General features: G+C 39.9%; 1 protein-coding gene across 19 annotated transcripts in view; it reads right to left on the bottom strand.

Moving 5' to 3' along the window:
• The window catches only part of PHKB (phosphorylase kinase regulatory subunit beta), a 247,382-nt gene that overhangs the window by 112,130 nt on the left and 115,473 nt on the right, over positions 1-19,779 (bottom strand). For all 19 annotated transcript variants that reach the window (XM_035282686.3, XM_035282687.3, XM_078358167.1 and 16 more), the window contains 2 exons: positions 15,790-15,885; positions 7,927-8,124 (listed from right to left, as the gene is read on the bottom strand). In XM_035282686.3, the coding sequence (XP_035138577.2) occupies positions 7,927-8,124; positions 15,790-15,885 (294 nt within the window). The remainder of the gene's footprint in view (positions 1-7,926; positions 8,125-15,789; positions 15,886-19,779) is intronic.

Raw genomic sequence — 19,779 nt, 5'->3', positions numbered from 1 at the left:
GCAGCAGAAAAACGTACCTGCCCAGCAGCTTTGAACGAAACAATGGAGCTCACAGCTCAGCTCCTGAGCTCCTATAAGAGACAGACTGTCTCCTCAAGCAGCTCTCTGACCCCCATATATCCAAAGAGATATATCCTTTATTACCTCCTCATAAAGGAGAGCTCAAGCTGACATCTGATAGGTACCCTTCTGGGATGAAGATAACAGAAGAAGAAATCAGTAGCAACTCATACTGTTCTGCAGCTGCTGCAGGTGATCCCCAGGCAAGCAGGGTCTGGAGTGGACATCCAGCAGTCCTACAGCAGAGGGGCCTGCTAGAAGGAAAACTAAAAAACAGAAAGAAATGACTTCAACATCAACAAAAAAAATGTCCACTCAGAGACCCCACACGAAAGTCCCCAACTGCAAAGTCCACAGGTAGATAAATCCACGAAGATGGGAAGAAACCAGCACAAAAAGGATGAAAACGCCAAAAACCAGAACACTTCTCCTACTCCAAGGGATCACAACTCCTCACCAGCAAGGGAACAAGGCTGGATGGAGAATGAGTCTGATGAATTGACAGAAACAGGCTTCAGAAGGTGGGTAATAACAAACTTCTCTAAGCTAAAAGAACATGTTCTAACACAATGCAAAGAAACTAACAACCTTGAAAAAAGGTTAGACAAAATACTACTGGGAATAAACAGCTTAGAGAAGAATATAAATGACTTGATGGAACTGAAAAACACAACACAAGAACTTCACGAAGCATACACAAGTTTCAATAGCCGAATCAACCAAGCAGAAGAAAGGATATGAGAGATACAAGATCAACTCAATGAAATAAAACGAGAAGGCAAGATTAGAGAAAAAAGAATGAAAAGAAATAAACATAGCCTCCAAGAAATATGGGATTATGTGAAAAGACCTAATCTACATTTGATAGGTGTACCTGAATGTGACGGAGTGAATGAATCCAAGATGGAAAACACTCTTCAGGATATTATCCAGGAGAACTTCCCCAACCTAGCAAGCAGGCAGCATTCAAGTCCAGGAGATACAGAGAACACCACAAAGATATTCCTCAAGAAGAGCAACCCCAAGGCACATAATCATCAGATTCACCAGGGTTGAAATGAAGGAAAAAATACCAAGGACAGCCAGAGAGAAAGATTGGGTTACCCACAAAGGAAGCCCATCAGACTCACAGCAGATCTCTCAGCAGAAACCCTACAAGCCAGAAGAGAGTAGAGGCCAATAGTAAACATCCTTAAGGAAAAGAACTTTCAACCTAGAATTTCACATCCAGCCAAACTAAGCTGCAAAAGGAAAGGAATGATAAAATCCTTCATGAACAAGCAATTGCTGAGAGATTCACCATCACCAGGACTGCCTTATAAGAGCTCCTGAAAGAAGCACTATACATAGAAAGGAACAACCGGTACTAGCTACTCCAAAACGTGTCAAATGGTAAAGACCATTGAAACAATGAAGAAACCATGTCAACTAATGGGCAAAACAACCAGCTAGCATCAAAATGGCAGGATCAAACTGACACATAACAATATTAACCCTAAACGTAAATGGGCTAAATGCCCAATCAAAAGACACAGAAGGGCAAATTAAATAAAAAGCCAAAACCCATCAGTGTGCTGTAACCAGGAACCCATCTCACATGCAAAGATACACATAGGCTCAAAATAAAGGGACGGAGGAAGATTTACCAAGCACATGGAAAGCAAAAAAAAAAAAAAAAAACCAGGAGAACGATCCAAGATGGCCGATCGCTAACATCCCGGGATTGCAGCTCTCAGGGAAGGCGCGGAGAACTAGAGGATGCCACACTTTCAGACAAAGTCTGGTCGCTCACGGAGCAGAAGATCCCCCAGTGGTGGAAACACATGAGTCGCCAGCGTGACTCTCGTGGTCGGGGCAGCGGTTCCGCAGGCACCTCGACGCGGCAGCGCTCGGCGCAGAGTAAACGGGACCAGATCCCCTTCTGACCGAGGTTTGGAGCCCCAGGAAGGAAGAGTCGCCTACTATGGAAACAAGAAGGAAGCCCGACAGGAGAATCCTGGACAGAAAAGCACCATCAGTTTTAACGCCGCTGCTCTGGCCCTGGGAACTAACAACCTGGACGTCCACTCAAGAGACCTAATCTGAAAGTTGGTAATTTCAAAGACGACAGGAGGATAAATTTACAATGACGGGAAGAAACCAGCATAAAAAAGCTGAGAATACTCAAAGTCAGAACGCCTCTCCCTCCAAAGATGATCACAGTTCCACATCAACAATAAAACAAGGCTTGATGGAGAACGAGCGCATCCCGATGACAGAATCACTCTTCAAGGAATGGATAATAACAAACTTCGGTGAGTTAAAAGAACATGTTGTAGCCCAACGTAAAGAAACTAGGAACTTTGAAAAAAGGTCTGATGAAATCCTATTGAGAATAGACAACTTAGAGAGGAGTATGAGTGAATTAATGGAACTGAAGAATACAATACAGGAACTCCGAGAAGTATGCACAGGTTTAAACACTCAAATTGTTCAAGCAGAAGAAGGGATAGCAGAGGTCAAAGTCCAACTTAATGAAATAAAACGTGAAGAAAAGATTAGAGAAAAAAGGATAAAAAGGAATGAGCAAAGTCTCCAAGAAATGTGGGACTATGTGAAAAGACCAAATTTACGTTTGATAGGTGTACCTGAATGCGACGGAGAGAATGAATCCAAGCTGGAAAATACCCTTCAGGATATTATTCAGGAAAATTTTCCTAAACTAGCAAAGCAGGTCAACATTCAACCCCAGGTAATACAGAGAACACCACAAAGATATTCCTCAAGAAGACCAACCCCAAGGCACATAATCGTTAGATTCACCAGGGTTGAAACGAAGGAGAGGATACTAAGGGCAGCCAGAGAGAAAGGTCAGATTACCCACAAAGGCAAGCCTATCAGACTTACAGCAGATCTCTCGGCAGAAACTCTACAGGCCAGAAGAGAGTGGGGGCCGATATTCAACGTCCTCAAAGAACAGAACCTTCAGCCCAGAATTTCATATCCAGCCAAACTAAGCTTCACAACTGAAGGAAAAATAAAATCTTTTATGAACAAGCAAGAACTCAGAGATTTTATTACCACCAGGCCTGCTTTACAAGAGCTTCTGAAAGAAGCATTACACACAGAAAGAAACAACCAGTATTAGCCTTTCTAAAAATACACCAAAAAGTAAAGAGCACCAACATAAAGAAGAATTTACACCAACAAATGGATAAAACAGCCAGTCAACATCAAATGGCAGTAACCCTAAATTTAAATTGACTGAATTCCCAATCAAAAGACACAGCCAAAACCCAACGGCATGTTACATCCAGACCTGTTTCACATGCAAGGATACACAAAGACTCAAAACAAAGGGATGGAGAAAGATTTACCAACCAAATGGAGAGCAAAAATAAATAATAAATAAATAAAAAGCAGGAGTTGCAATTCTTGTATCGGATAAAATAGATTTTAAAGCAACAAAGATATAGTGGTAAAAGGATCAATGCAACAACAAGAGCTAACGATCCTAACACCCAGATAGGAGACTTAGATTCAATGAGACAGAAAATTAATAAGGATATCAAGGACTCGAACTCAGATCCAGAACAAGTAAACTTAATAAATATTTATAGAGCTCTCCACTTCAAATACACAAAATATACATTCTTGTCAATACCACATCACACCTACCCATTAGTTTAAATGAAACATTGATTGGCCATTATTAATACCCAATTTTTTTCAAAATAAAGCAATATTTCCATTTACTCTCCCTCTTTCTCTTCCTCTTTCTTCCTCTCCTTTACTTATCATTATTTTTTTTTTCTTTCCTTCTCTCAAAAAAAAAAAGAAATCAACTTGTAATCCTCTAGATTCAGGTCGGCAATGTCTCTTTCATTGCTTGATTTCCTTTCTTCCCTTCCCTCCCTCCCTCCCTCCCCGCTTCCTCCCTTCCTTCCTTCCTTCATCCCTTCCTTCCTCCCTACCGTCTTTATTCCCTTCCTTCCTGCCTTCCTCCCCCCCACAAAAAAAAAAAAGCAGGAATTGCAATCCTACTCTCTGATAAAATAGATTTTAAATCAACAAAGATCAAAAGATACAAAGAAGGACATTACATAATGGTGAAAGGATCAATGCAACAAGAAGAGCTAACGATCCTAAATATATACACACCCAATACAGGAGCACTTAGGTACATAAAGCAAGTTCTTAATGACCTACAAAGGGACTTAGACTCTCATACAGTGAAAGTGGGAGACTTTAACACTCCACCGTCAATATTAGACAGATCAATATCAACAGGGACATCCAAGACTTGAAATCAGACCTGGACCAACAAAACCTAATAGACATCTACAGAACTCTCCACCCCAAACACACAGAATATACATCCTTCTCAGCACCACAGCACACCTACTCTAAAACTGACCACATAATTGGAAGTAAATCACTCCTCAGCAAATGCAGAAGAACAGAAATCATAACAAACAGTCTCTCAGACCACAGTGCAATCAAACTAGATCTCAGGACTAAGAAACTAACTCAGAACCACACATCTTCATGGAAACTGAACAACTGGCTCTTGAATGTTGACTGGATAAACAATGATATGAAGGCAGAAATGAAGATGTTCTTTGAAAACAATGAGAACGAAGACACAACGTACCATAATCTCTGGGACACATTTAAAGCAGTGTCTAGAGGATAATTTAGAGCAATAAATGTCCACATGAGAAACAAGGAAAGATATAAAATTGACACCCTATCATCAAAACTGAAAGAACTAGAGGAGCAAGATAAAAAAAATTCAAAACCTAGCAGAAGACAAGAAATAACTAAGATCAGAGCAAAACTAAAGGAGATAGAGACACAAAAAAACCCTTCAAAAAATCAATAAATCCAGGAGCTGGTTCTTCGAAAAAAATCAACAAAATAGACAGACCATTAGCCAGATTAATAAAAAAGAAAAGAGAAGAATCAAATTGATGCAATAAAAAACGATAAAGGGGGTATCACCACAGATTCCACAGAAATACAAACTACCATCAGAGATTACTACAAACAACTCTATGCACATAAATCAGTAAACCTGGAAGAAATAGATAAACTCCTGGACACTTGCACCCTCCCAAGCCTAAACCAGGAAGAAGTCAAAACCCTGAATAGACCAATAACAAGGGCTGAAGTTGAGGCAGCAATTAATAGCCTACCTCCCAAAAAAAGCCCAGGTCCAGATGGGTTCACAGCCAAATTCTACCAGACATACAGAGAATAGCTGGTATCACTCTTTCTGAAACTATTCCAAACAATTCAGAAAGAGAGAATCCTTCCCAAATCATTTTATGAGACCTACATTATCCTGATACCAAAACCTGGCAGAGACTCAACAAACAAAGGAAACTTCAGGCCAATATCCATTGTGAACATAGATGCAAAACTCTTCAATAAAATACTGGCAAACCGATTGCAACAGCAGATCAAAAAGCTTATTCCATCACGATCAAGTAGGCTTCCTCCCAGGGATGCAAGCCTGGTTCAACATATGCAAATTTATAACGATAACTCATGACATAAACAGAACCAAAGACAAAAACCACATGATTATCTCAATAGATGCAGAGAAGGCCTTTAAAAAATTCAACAGCCCTTTATGCTAAAAACTCTCAACAAACTAGGTATTGATGGAACATATCTCAAAATAATAAAAGTTATTATGATGAACTCAGAGCCAATATCATACTGAATGGGCAAAAACTGGAAGCATTCCCTTTGAAATCTGGCAATAGACAAGGATGCCCTCTCTCACCACTCCTATTCAATATAGTATTGGAAGTTCTAGACAGAGCAATCAGGCAAGAAAAAAAAAAATAAAGGGTATTCAATTAGGAAAGGAAGAAGTCAAATTGTCTCTATTTGCAGATGACATGATCGTATATTTACAAGACCCCATTGTCTCAACCCAAAATCTCCTTAAACTGATAAGCAACTTCAGCAAAGTCTCAGGAAACAAAATCAATGTGCAGAAATCAAAAACATTCCTATACACCAATAACAGACTAAAAGAGAGCCAAATAAAGAGTGAACTCCCATTCACAGTTGCTGCAAAAAGAATAAAATACCTAAGAATACAACTAACAAAGGATATAAAGGACCTCTTCAAGGAGAACTATGAACCACTGCTCAAGGAAATAAGAGAGGATACAAACAGATGGAAAAACATTCCATGCTCATGGGTAGGAAGAATCAGTACCATGAAAATGGCCATACTGCCCAAAGTAATTTATATATCAACATTATCCCCATCAAGCTACCTATGACTTTCTTCACAGAGCTGGAAAAAACCACCTTAAACTTCATATGGAACCAAAAGAGAGCCCACATAGCCAAGACAATCCTAAGCAAAAAGAACAAAGCTGAAGGCATCACACTACCTGACTTTAAACTATACTACAAGGCTATAGTAATCAAAACAGCATGGTACTTGTATCAAAACAGAGATAGAGTCCAATGGAACAGAACAGAGGCCTTGGAGGAATGCCGCACATCTACCACCATCTGATCTTTGACAAACCTGACAAAAACAAGCAATGGGGAAAAGATTCCCTGTTTAATAAATGGTGTTGGGATAACTGACTAGCCAAGTGCAGAAAGCAGAAACTGGACCCCTTCCGGACACCTTACACTAAAATTAACTCCAGATAGATTAAAGACTTAAACGTAAGACCTAACACCATAAAAACCCTAGAAGAAAACCTAGGCAAAATCATTCAGGACATAGGCATAGGCAAGGACTTCATGACTAAAACATCAAAAGCATTGGCAATGGAAGCCAAAATAGACAAATGGGATCTAATTAAACTCCAGAGCTTCTGCACAACAAAAGAAACAATCATTAGAGTGAACCAGCAACCAACAGAATAGGAAAAAAATTTTGCAATCTACCCACCTGACAAAGGGCTAATATACAGAATCTACAAAGAACTGAAACAGATTTATAAGAAAAAAACAAATCCATTCAAAAGTGGATGAAGGACATGAGCAGACACTTTTCAAAAGAAGACATATATGAGGCCAAGAAACATGAAAAAATGCTCATCATCACTGGTCATTAGAGAAATGCAAATCAAAACCACATTGAGATACTACCTCGTGCCAGTTAGAATGGCAATCATTAAAAAATCTGGAGACAACAGATGCTGGAGAGGTTGTGGAGAAATAGGAACACTTTTACACTGCTGGTGGGAGTGTAAATTAGTTCACCACATTGTGGAAGACAGTGTGGTGATTCCTCAAGGACCTAGAAATAGAAATTCCATTTGACCCAGCAATCCCATTACTGGTATATATCCAAAGGATTACTGTTATAAAGACACATTCACAAGTATGTTCATTGCAGCACTGTTTACAATAGCAAAGACCTGGAACCAACCCAAATGCCCACTGATGGTAGACTGGATAAGGAAAACGTGGCGCATATATACCATGAAATACTACTCAGCCATAAAAAATGAAGAGTTTGTGCCCTTTGTAGGGATAGGAATTAATCTGGAAACCATCATTCTCAGTAAACTGACACAAGAACAGAAAAGCAAACACCACATGTTCTCACTCATAGGTGGGTGTTGAACAATGAGAACACATGGACACAGGGAGGGGACCATCACACAGTGGGTTCTGTTGCGGGGGACAAGGAGAGGGAACAGGTGGGGGTAGGGAGGTTGGCAAGGGACAACATGAGGAGAAATGCCAGATATAGATGACAGCGGGATGGAGGCAGCAAACCACATTGCCGTGTATGTACCTATGCAATAATCCTGCATGATCTGCTCATGTACCCCCAGAACCTAAAGTAAATAAAAAATAAAACATTAAAAAAAGACACGGAATATCTTTTAATACCTTAATTTCAGCTGGTCTGTAGTAGGATCTGTTGGGATCTTCCAATGCTGTTCTGTACCCATCTCTCAAGAAACGTTTAAATCCATATTTTCCTTTTAATTTTCTAACCACTTTATCAAGTGTCTGGCTAAACAGAACTTCATCATCCAGGGCAAATGCAGGATAGCTGATGCAGGGGAGGAGGGCAGCATCTGTGTTCTGGAGGCAAAGAGAAAGAGAGACTGTGAGTGTCCACAGTGATGTGATCAACACAGCCCAAGGAGAATGACAGAGATGAAAACCCAGTGAGGTTATGTAGTCAAAAGTGAGTGTGCCCCCAGGGTCAGACAGATATTTCTATGGCATGCTCCAGCAATGTAGTCAAAAGTGAGTGTGCCCCCAGGGTCAGACAGATATTTCTATGGCATGCTCCAGCAAACCCTACAGAGGAGATAAATCTTTACTTGTTAATAGTATTTTCAAGGTTCAATGGGCTGAAACGTCAAAATACTAATTAAAACAGTGCACAAAATTTAACAGTTGTCACAAGTTAGTCTGTTGTAACAATTTGCTTATAATAATAAAAAAGAGAAAAAAATCAAAATGTCTAACAATTAGTTGAGTAAATTTGCAACTATTAAAATTTATATTGTAGAAATCTGTTTATTGGTATGGGACATTATCTATTCACAGAGTTAAGTTATCAATCAATATAAAAAGCACTCTTCTAGCTTTCTAAAATAAAAATATTATATTTGTCTAAAAATATGTCAAAACATATATACTCAAATGTTGTTACCCTAAGATTATATCAGAGTGCTAGCATGAGTGGGTATTATATTATTTGCTTATTTGGGCAGGTTTTTTTTTATGACAATCTTACATATAAAAAACAGTTGTTTTTGAATAACTAAATTATTCTACTTTGGGTGTTTTCTAAATAACAGGACCACAAATAATCCCCAGAAAATTATGCACTTAGGTAGGATAAGCATACAGAAGTTCATCAAGCAAGGGGAAAAAGTCAATTGAATGAGCGAAAAGAAATAAGAAATGGGGAGAGGGGACTCAAGATGGCGCTGTGAGAACAACCCAGGATTGGAGCCCGCGTTGAATTCGCAAACGGTGAGTCAGTGCTGCATTTCCAGACTGATCTTTGTTGCCCACAGAACGGGGAAACTCCCAAGTATAAAAAGACACAGGACGCCAGGCAGTAGGTCTGCCTGGCGAAGCCGGCAGCCGGGGCGGCGGTGGCCGGCCCTACCCAGCAATCCCCACAGGGCGCGCTTGTCCGGGTGCCTTGTTGAACCGGCAACCTGAGACTTGAGAGGGCTGGACTTGAGACTGAACGAGACTTGCACAGTAGCCCAGCCCAGGGGATTGCAGGGACAGATCGCTTGGGATACCCAGTGGGACGAATAAAACCGCGATTTCAAACTATCCCGGGCAGACGGTCCAAGACGCTCTGTGGGGGAGGGGCGTCCACCACTACGGAGGCAACCTGCCCCAACTGATATACACGCCCACTGCTGAGGCAGCCAGCCGTTGCCGAGGCAACCCGCCCCAACTGAGATACACGCCCACTGCTGACGCAGCCAGCCGTTGCCGAGGCAACCCGTCCCTACTGAGATACACGCCCACTGCTGACGCAGCCTGCCGTTGCTGAGGCAACACGCTACAATGTAGAGACTCCGCCGCAGGGCGTGGCGGAGACCACAGCAGAGCCGGCAGGAACAGCGCGAATCACACAAGAGCAGGGCGGAGCCTCGACAGCCAAACAGTGGCTAGTCTGCCTTTGAGCTGGGCAGGACACCTGATCGGACATCCAAAAATAAAGCCCAAACCCCTCAACACAGAGCATTTGAGAAAAAAAAAAGGGTTGTTTAATGAGCTGTGTTGCAGCAGAATCAAACATAGCAGCCTAACAGCCCTGAATAAACAACAGAGTGCACAGCTCAGCAATTAAACCCCTATAAAGTACAAACTGTCTCCTCAAGCAGCTCCCTGACCCCTCTATATCCAAAAGACTGTCATTAGGCAGGCATCATCCTGGGACAAAGAGAGCACAAAAAGAAACTGGTAGCTTCCCTCGCTGTGCCACGGCTACTAGAGGTGCACCCCAGACAAGCAGGGTCTGGAGCGGACCTCAACAGTCGTACAGCAAAGGGGCTAGACTGGTAGAAGGAAAACCAAGCAACAGAAATACTTCATCATCAACATTCTGGGTGTCCACTCAGAGACCCAAACGAAAAGTCAGCAACTACGCAGACGACCAGCGGACAAATCCACAAAGATGGGAAGAAACCAGCGCAAAAAGGAGGAAAACACCCGAAACCAGAACACATCGCCTCCTAGAAAGGACCAAAACTCCTCACCAGCAAGGGAACAAAGCTGGACGGAGAATGACTGTGACGAAATGACGGAATTAGACTTCAGAAGATGGATAATGAGAAACTTTTGTGAGCTAAAAGATCATGTATTAAATCAATGCAAAGAAACTAAGAACCTTGAAAAAAGATTTGAAAAAAGATTCGAGGAAATGATAACAAGAATGGATACCTTAGAGAGGAATATGAATGAATTAAAGGAGCTGAAAAACACAATACGAGAACTTCGCGAAGCAAACGCAAGTTTCAATAGCCGAATTGACCAAGCAGAAGAAAGAATATCTGAAGTCGAAGACCAACTCAATGAAATAAAACGAGAAACCAAGATCAGAGAAAAAAGCGCAAAAAGGAATGAACAAAGTCTCCAAGAAATGTGGGACTATGTGAAAAGACCTAACCTACGTTTGATAGGTGTACCAGAAGAAGACGAAGAGAATGAATCCCAGCTGGAAAATACTCTTCAGGACATCATCCAGGAAAATTTCCCCCACCTAGCAAGACAAGCCAACACTCAATTGCAGGAAATACAGAGAACACCACAAAGATATTCTGCAAGAAGAGCAACCCCAAGGCACATAATCGTCAGATTCAACAGGGTTGAAATAAAGGAGAGAATACTAAGGGCAGCCAGAGAGAAAGGTCGGGTCACCCACAAAGGAAAGCCCATCAGACTCACAGCAGATCTCTCGGCAGAAACACTACAAGCCAGAAGAGAGTGGGGGCCAATATTCAACATTCTTAAAGAAAAGAACTTTCAACCCAGAATTTCATATCCAGCCAAACTGAGCTTCAGAAGTGAAGGAAGAATAAAATCCTTTGCGAACAAGCAAGTACTCAGAGATTTTGTCACCACCAGGCCTGCTTTACAAGAGCTCCTAAAAGAGGCACTACACATAGAAAGGATCAATCAGTACCAGCCATTCCAAAATCACACTGAATGCTAAAGAGCTTCAACATAATGAAGAATCTACAACAACTAACAGGCAAAAAAGCCACTTAGCATCAAAATGGCAGTATCAAATTCACACATAACAATATTAACCCTAAATGTAAATGGACTAAATGCACCAATCAAAAGACACAGACTGGCAAATTGGATAAAAAGCCAAAACCCATCAGTGTGCTGTATCCAGGAAACCCATCTCACATGCAAGGATACACAAAGGCTCAAAATAAAGGGATGGAGGAAGATTTACCAAGCTAATGGAAAGCAAAAAAAAGCAGGAGTTGCAATTCTCATCTCTGATAAAATAGGCTTTAAAGCAACAAAGATCAAAAGAGACAAAGAAGGCCATTACATAATGGTAAAAGGATCGATACAACAAGAAGAGCTAACGATCCTAAACATATATGGACCCAACACAGGAGCACCCAGATACATAAGGCAAGTTCTTAATGACTTACAGAAGGACTTAGACTCCCACACAATAATAGTGGGAGACTTTAACACTCCACTGTCAATACTAGACAGATCAACCAGACAGAAAATCAACAAGGATACCCAGGGCTTGAACTCAGACCTGGAGCAAGCAAACCTGGTGGACATTTACAGAACTCTCCACCCCAAATCCACAGAATACACATTCTTCTCAGCACCACATCACACCTACTCTAAAATTGACCACATAATTGGAAGTAAAGCACTGCTCAACAAATGCAAAACAACAGAAATCATAACAAAAAGCCTCTCAGACCATAGTGCAATCAAGTTAGAACTCAGAATTCAGAAACCGACCCAGAACCGCACAGCTTCATGGAAACTGAACAACTGGCTCTTGAATGTTGACTGGGTAAACAACGAAATGAAGGCAGAAATAAAGAAGTTCTTCGAAACCAATGAGAACGAAGACACAACGTGCCAGAACCTCTGGGACACATTTAAAGCAGTCTCTAGAGGAAAGTATATAGCAATAAGTGCCCATATGAGGAGAATGGAGAGATCCAAAATTGACACCCTATCGTCAAAATTGAAAGAGCTAGAGGAGCAAGATCAAAAAAACTCAAAACCCAGCAGAAGACAAGAAATTACTAAGATCAGAGCTGAGCTGAAGGAGATTGAGACAAGAAAAACCCTTCAAAAAATCAATAAATCCAAGAGCTGGTTTTTTGAAAAGATCAACAAAATAGACAGACCACTAGCCAGATTGATCAAAAATAAAAGAGAGAACAACCAAATAGATGCAATAAAAAATGATAAAGGGGAAATCACCACAGATTCCACAGAAATTCAAACCATCATCGGAGAATATTACAAACAACTCTATGCACATAAACTAGTAAACCTGGAAGAAATAGATAAATTCCTGGACTCCTGTGTCCTCCCAAGCCTAAACCAGGAGGAAGCTGAAACTATGAATAAACCAATAACAAGGTCCGAAGTTAAGGCAGCAATTAAGAGCCTACCTCACAAAAAAAGCCCAGGTCCAGATGGGTTCACAGCCGAATTCTACCAGACACACAAGGAGGAGCTGGTACCATTCCTTCTAAAACTATTTCAAACAATCCAAAAAGAGGGAATCCTTCCCAAATCATTTTATGAGACCAACATCATCCTGATACCAAAACCCGGCAGAGACCCAACGAGAAAAGAAAACTTCAGGCCAATATCCATGATGAACATAGACGCAAAAATCTTCAATAAAATATTGGCAAGCCGATTGCAACAGCAAATCAAAAAACTTATTCATCATGATCAAGTAGGATTCATCCCAGGGATACAAGGCTGGTTCAACATACGCAAGTCTATCAACGTAATTCACCACATAAACAGAACCAAAAACAAAAATCACATGATTATCTCAATTGACGCAGAGAAGGCATTTGACAAAATTCAACAGCCCTTTATGCTAAAAACCCTCAATAAACTCGGTATCGATGGAACGTATCTCAAAGTAATAAAAGCTATTTATGACAAACCAACAGCCAATATCATACTGAATGGGCAAAAACTGGAAGCATTCCCTTTGAAATCTGGTACTAGACAAGGATGCCCTCTCTCACCACTCCTATTCAATATAGTACTGGAAGTTCTAGCCAGAGCAATCAGGCAAGAAAAAGAAATAAAGGGTATTCAAATAGGAAAGGTGGAAGCCAAATTGTCTCTATTTGCAGACGACATGATAGTATACCTAGAAGACCCCATCGCCTCAGCCCAAAAACTCCTGAAACTGATAAGCAACTTCAGCAAAGTCTCAGGATATAAAATCAATGTGCAAAAATCACAAGCATTCATCTACACCAATAACAGACTTAAAGAAAGCCAAATCAAGAGCGAACTGCCATTCACAATTGCTACAAAAAGAATAAAATACCTTGGAATACAACTCACAAGGAACGTAAGGGACCTCTTCAAGGAGAACTACAAACCACTGCTCAACGAAATCAGAGAGGACACAAACAGATGGAGAAACATTCCATGTTCATGGTTAGGAAGAATTAATATCGTGAAAATGGCTATACTGCCCAAAGTAATTTACAGAATCAACGCTATCCCCATCAAGCTACCATTGACTTTCTTCACAGAACTGGAAAAAACCACCATGAACTTCATATGGAACCAAAAGAGAGCCCGCATAGCCAAGTCAATTCTAAGCAAAAAGAACACAGCGGGGGGCATCACACTTCCGGATTTCAAACTATACTACAAGGCTACAGTAATCAAAACAGCATGGTACTGGTACCAAAACAGAGATATAGACCAATGGAACAAAACAGAGGCACCGGAGGCAACACAACATACATACAACTATACAATCTTTGATAAACCTGACAAAAACAAGCAATGGGGCAAGGATTCCATGTTTAACAAATGGTGTTGGGAAAACTGGCTAGCCATGTGCAGAAAGCAGAAACTGGACCCCTTCCTGACACCTTACACTAAAATTAACTCCAGATGGATTAAAGACTTAAACATAAGACCTGGCACCATAAAAACCATAGAAGGAAATCTAGGCAAAACTATCCAGGACATAGGAGTAGGCAAGGACTTCATGAACAAAACACCAAGAGCATTGGCAACAAAAGCCAAAATAGACAAATGGGACCTAATGAAACTCCACAGCTTCTGCACGGCAAAAGAAACAGTCACTAGAGTGGATCGGCAACCAACAGAATGGGAAAAAATTTTCGCAGTCTACCCATCTGACAAAGGGCTGATATCCAGAATTTACAAACAACTCAAGCAGATTTACAGGAAAAAAACAAACAAGCCCATTCAAAAGTGGGCAAAGGATATGAACAGATACTTTTCGAAAGAAGACATATATGAGGCCAACAATCATATGAAAAAATGCTCATCGTCACTGGTCATCAGAGAGATGCAAATCAAAACCACATTGAGATACCATCTCACGCCAGTTAGAATGGCGATCATTAAAAAATCTGGAGACAACAGATGCTGGAGAGGATGTGGAGAAAAAGGAACACTTTTACACTGTTGGTGGGAGTGTAAGTTAGTTCAACCATTGTGGAAGACAGTGTGGCGATTCCTCAAGGCCTTAGAAATAGAAATTCCATTTGACCCAGCAATCCCATTACTGGGTATATATCCAAAAGACTATAAATTGTTCTACTATAAGGACACATGTACACGAATGTTCATTGCAGCACTGTTTACAATAGCAAAGACCTGGAATCAACCCAAATGCCCATTGATAATAGACTGGATTGGAAAAATGTGGCACATATACACCATGGAATATTATGCAGCAATCAGAAATGATGAGTTCGTGTCGTTTGTAGGGACATGGATGAATCTGGAAAACATCATCCTCAGCAAACTGACACAAGAACAAAAAATGAAACACCGCATATTCTCACTCATAGGCGGGTGATGAAAAATGAGAACACATGGACACAGAAAGGGGAGTACTAAACACTGGGGTCTATTGGGAGGAAAAGGGGAGGGCCAGTGGGAGGGGGAGGTGGGGAGGGATAGCCTGGGGAGAAATGCCAAATGTGGGTGAAGGGGAGAAGAAAAGCAAAGCACACTGCCATGTGTGTACCTACGCAACTGTCTTGCATGCTCTGCTCATGTACCCCAAAACCTATAATCCAATAAAAAATTAAAAAAATAAAAAATAAAAAAATAAAAAAATAAAAAAAATAAAAGAAATAAGCCAAAAAAAAAAAAAAAGAAATAAGAAATGGAAGGTTATTTTATTCAAAAGAAATATATAGTATGAAAAATATTTGTCTAATATTCCATGGCAAAAAAATAATTCATCTTGGCTTGATGTTGCTATTCCCCCACAAGAAAAGTCTATTTTTCTATAGCCCTGCAAAAGGGTTAAAGGCCAAAGCAGCCCTGTCCACAACTCCTGTCCACTTCCTAAGACCTCCCCAGGCCAGAGGAGTAAGGGACAATACCTATCATGTCTTCTTATCTCTTCTGGACGATCACTAACATTTTAGAGTACTTTCTTGGAAATGAAGGTAAAACTACATGGAAATCATAAACAATAGTTTATGTTAAATTTATCATTATTAAATGTCTCACATGTGATCTTGATTCTCTGGGTAACAGCGAGCACAAAGTTTGCCTGTTGCGATTGTGAGCATCGAGATCCACAAATATAACTGACCATGAGCAACCCTGGAAAGAGAAAAAGAAAAACATTACCTAAGTTAAGAAAAAGGACTTGTAGAACGTTTGGCATTTGGAAGGTGAAAACTTCACAAAAGTGTTGACATTGACTGGATTGTCTGTGGAGTTCCAGAAGACTTTTATTTATACTTTCAATATTTCTCAAATTTACTGCAATAAACATGAATTTTATCATCATAAAAATGTTCTTATGTTTTCCCTAGTTTTCCTTGACTTTCTTATAAATCAAAATATACTGATTATGAGATTGCCAATGTATTAATGATATGCATTTTAATGAAAATACAGTTAGTTTAGCCAACATGACACAGAATGAGAGAGAATGCAGATTCATAAAATCTGAGTTGTACATTTCTCATAAAGAATATTGACTATATGATCAAAATAAACAAATTTAGATATGATCTAGAAGAATGTAAAGAATATTGCATTAAAATACGAAGACAGGGAAATCTCAAATAACAATAAAGCAAATAATCTGAACTAATATTCACTGCATCAGATACTATGCTTTATGTGTCACATGGATTGTCTCATTTAATATCCATACATAGATACTATTTTCCCCATTTTACTGAAAAGGACATTAAGCCTTCTTTTAACAAAGCAAAGGTTCAAAATCAAGTCTGCCACACAGAAGTCCATTCTTTAAACACTAGGTTATATAATTCTCCATATATATGTGTATATATGTATACACACACACACATATATTTTCAAGAACAAAAAGCTTGAATATAAAAAATAAGTGTAACAGAAAATGTTAATTGATCTGCTAGGTTAAAACTAGTGCACTCCATATTCAATAGCTTTACTGGGGAGCTAAATATGTGAAATCATGTAGAAGGGATGGCAATAAAGACTGCTTATAATATAAGAGAATACTCAGAAAACTACATGGAGAAAAGGAGAAGAGAATTATAAATTCCATGTTGCTTTAATAGTATTTTCTGAATCTTGTCCCAATTCTCACCAACCTCACAGATGCATTCACGCTGAAACAAAAATATCTCCAACCAATCACCTAAATTGAAACTTCAAAATCTAGCAGTACCAGATCCCATATCTAGATATCAGGTTCACTAGAGGTGTATTTTTCCTGTTAGCCCATATTCAAACATGAAAATTAGCTCATAAAATAGAATGACTTCTCATTCAGAGTATCAATGTTAAATCTTTTTAAAAGCTGACAGGTAAATTAATAAATGAACGGTGATTCAGTGAGGCTGTCTCTCAACCACCAGATGAATGGTAAACTGTCCTTTCTATTACTCTGAAATTCCAACCTTCCATCTCTCCTGGTTTACGCAGCAGCTGCCACTGGCAAGGTACTGTGCACTCTGCTTTGAGGAAAACAAACATGATCAAACTTGACGTGTGCTCCCAAGGAGCTGACCCAGGCAACAGTCCTCGACAAGAAGATTATTAAGAAAACAAAAAGACAGCACATCATAACACATGACTTAGTTTCATCAAAGTTAGTGGTTTAAAGGGGAGAAGAAAAGTATAAAACAAGTACCCAGGGAAGTTGGGGCACTTCATAGAGAAGGTAAGGACCAGAGCTAGGCTCTGAATTTTGGTGGAACAAGTAGGGTAGTTAGAACGAAAGAGCAGAGAAATGAATGGATACAACATGTTAGGAGCCTATGAATACACAAAAAATAGGAGCTATAATTTATCTTTAAGCCAAGAATTAATACAGTTAATTGCATACCAAACTATCTGCCTGGAATTAAATTTTCAAAAGATACAATCTAAGTAGGATAATTTATAAATAATGAAGTGAAATGGCAAATGTGGCAATTCTCTATATTACTTGATTAATGTAAACAGCCAACTTCTATTTTCTGGCCACAAATAAATGGCTTATTTGTCTAAATTCATCCAAGTATTTATTCAGTTCTCAATTTTTTTTCTGCCAACCTAAGAAATATGCCTAAAGGGAAAAATGATCTCACAATGTTACTATATTTTAAAACTGAGATCAAAGGGTGATTAACTGTATTGTTTGGCTGCCTTCTCACAAAAATATCCAGATTTAGCATTATAGTCCAGATTTCCAAGAGGGTAAAATCACCCAAGGTCATGGGCAACTATTCCCAATCCAGAAGCAAGTCTTTTAAAAAGTCATCAAGGAGAACTCACACATGGAATTAATTATCACCTACTTTACATCATCAGATGCATTAATTTAAGGCTGGCAAATTTCAAAGAAAGCTAGATGTCTGCACTGCTTTGAACATTTTGCATAACATGAGCAATCTCTCTAGTCATTACCTTTTAGATTCTGGCCTCATCTCATTTGCCAGTATCTTGATTTCCCCAATTAAGGACAGGAATATGAAAGGATGTTTTATATGTGTATGTCACTTCAGAGTATCTGATTAACTTGGATATTTTATTTTCATCTTTCATTTCCTGAAATCATTATAATTCTGCCATTAATATCCTGACTCCACCTAAAGAGCTTATTTTAAGACTGACAGCTTAAACTTTACTCCCTAACTGACTTTCTGTAATTGTTTTCCTTCTAGTAAATATACTGGGACTGGGAGATGATGATTCTGAAACCCGACCACTGTCAAGGGGACTTGAGTTCCAGTGGTGGGGAAGGGCTGCAGTACATTTCCCTTAATCCCTTGAGCAGAACCACCACTTTTGAGATCGTCTCTAAGGCCAAGGGTATCAACTGTAAACATTAGACTTTGCTGATCTCACTGGTCTCAATTCAAAAGAAAACAATTTGAAAGACTGTCTGATTTTTGTTTTCTTCATTAATCACTTCTCAGAGTTTGAGCTAAGAGATTTGCTGTCCTCATCTAGAATCAAAAAATAAAACAAGGTACAACTGGTCATTGCATCTACTGTATATGATCTTTTACATTCTTATTCTGGAATCAAAAACCACACCACAAAACTACAGTCAGGAGATTTTGTCCCCTAGCTCAGTTATGAGGCTGTTACTGAGCTCTATAGCAGAGCCTGGAGAAATGTATTCTTTTAGAAAGGGTATTTACTGGAGAACGATCCAAGATGGCCGATCGCTAACATCCCAGGATTGCAGCTCTCAGGGAGGGCGCGGAGAACTAGAGGACGCCACACTTTCAGACAAAGTCTGGTCGCTCAGGGAGCAGAAGATCCCCCAGTGGTGGAAACACACAAGTAGCCAGCGCGACTCTCGTGGTCGATGCAGCGGTTCTGCCAACACCTCGACGCGGCAGCGCTCGGCGCAGAGTAAACAGGACCGGTTCCCCTTCTGACCGAGGTTTGGAGCCCCAAGAAGGCAGAGTCGCCTACTACAGACACAAGAAGGAAGCCAGACAGGAGAATCCTGGGCAGAAAAGCACCATCAGTTTTAACGCCGCTGCTCTGGCCCTGGGAACTAACAACCTGGACATCCACTCAAGAGACCTAATCTGAAAGTTGGTAATTTCAAAGACGACAGGAGGATAAATTTACAATGACGGGAAGAACCCAGCGTAAAAAAGCTGAGAATACTCAAAGTCAGAACGCCTCTCCCTCCAAAGATGATCACAATTCCACATCAACAATGGAACAAGGCTTGATGGAGAACGAGCACATCCCAATGACAGAATCACTCTTCAAGGAATGGATAATAACAAACTTCGGTGAGTTAAAAGAACATGTTGTAGCCCAACGTAAAGAAACTAGGAACTTTGAAAAAAGGTCTGATGAAATCCTATTGAGAATAGACAACTTAGAGAGGAGTATGAGTGAATTAATGGAACTGAAGAATACAATACAGGAACTCCGAGAAGTATGCACAGGTTTAAACACTCGAATTGTTCAAGCAGAAGAAGGGATATCAGAGGTCAAAGTCCAACTTAATGAAATAAAACGTGAAGAAAAGATTAGAGAAAA

Source organism: Callithrix jacchus, chromosome 20 (genome assembly GCF_049354715.1).
Source record: "Callithrix jacchus isolate 240 chromosome 20, calJac240_pri, whole genome shotgun sequence".
Lineage (NCBI taxonomy): Eukaryota > Metazoa > Chordata > Mammalia > Primates > Cebidae > Callithrix > Callithrix jacchus.
Note: the sequence above shows the minus strand (reverse complement) of the source record. Positions and strands in the feature narration are given on the sequence as shown.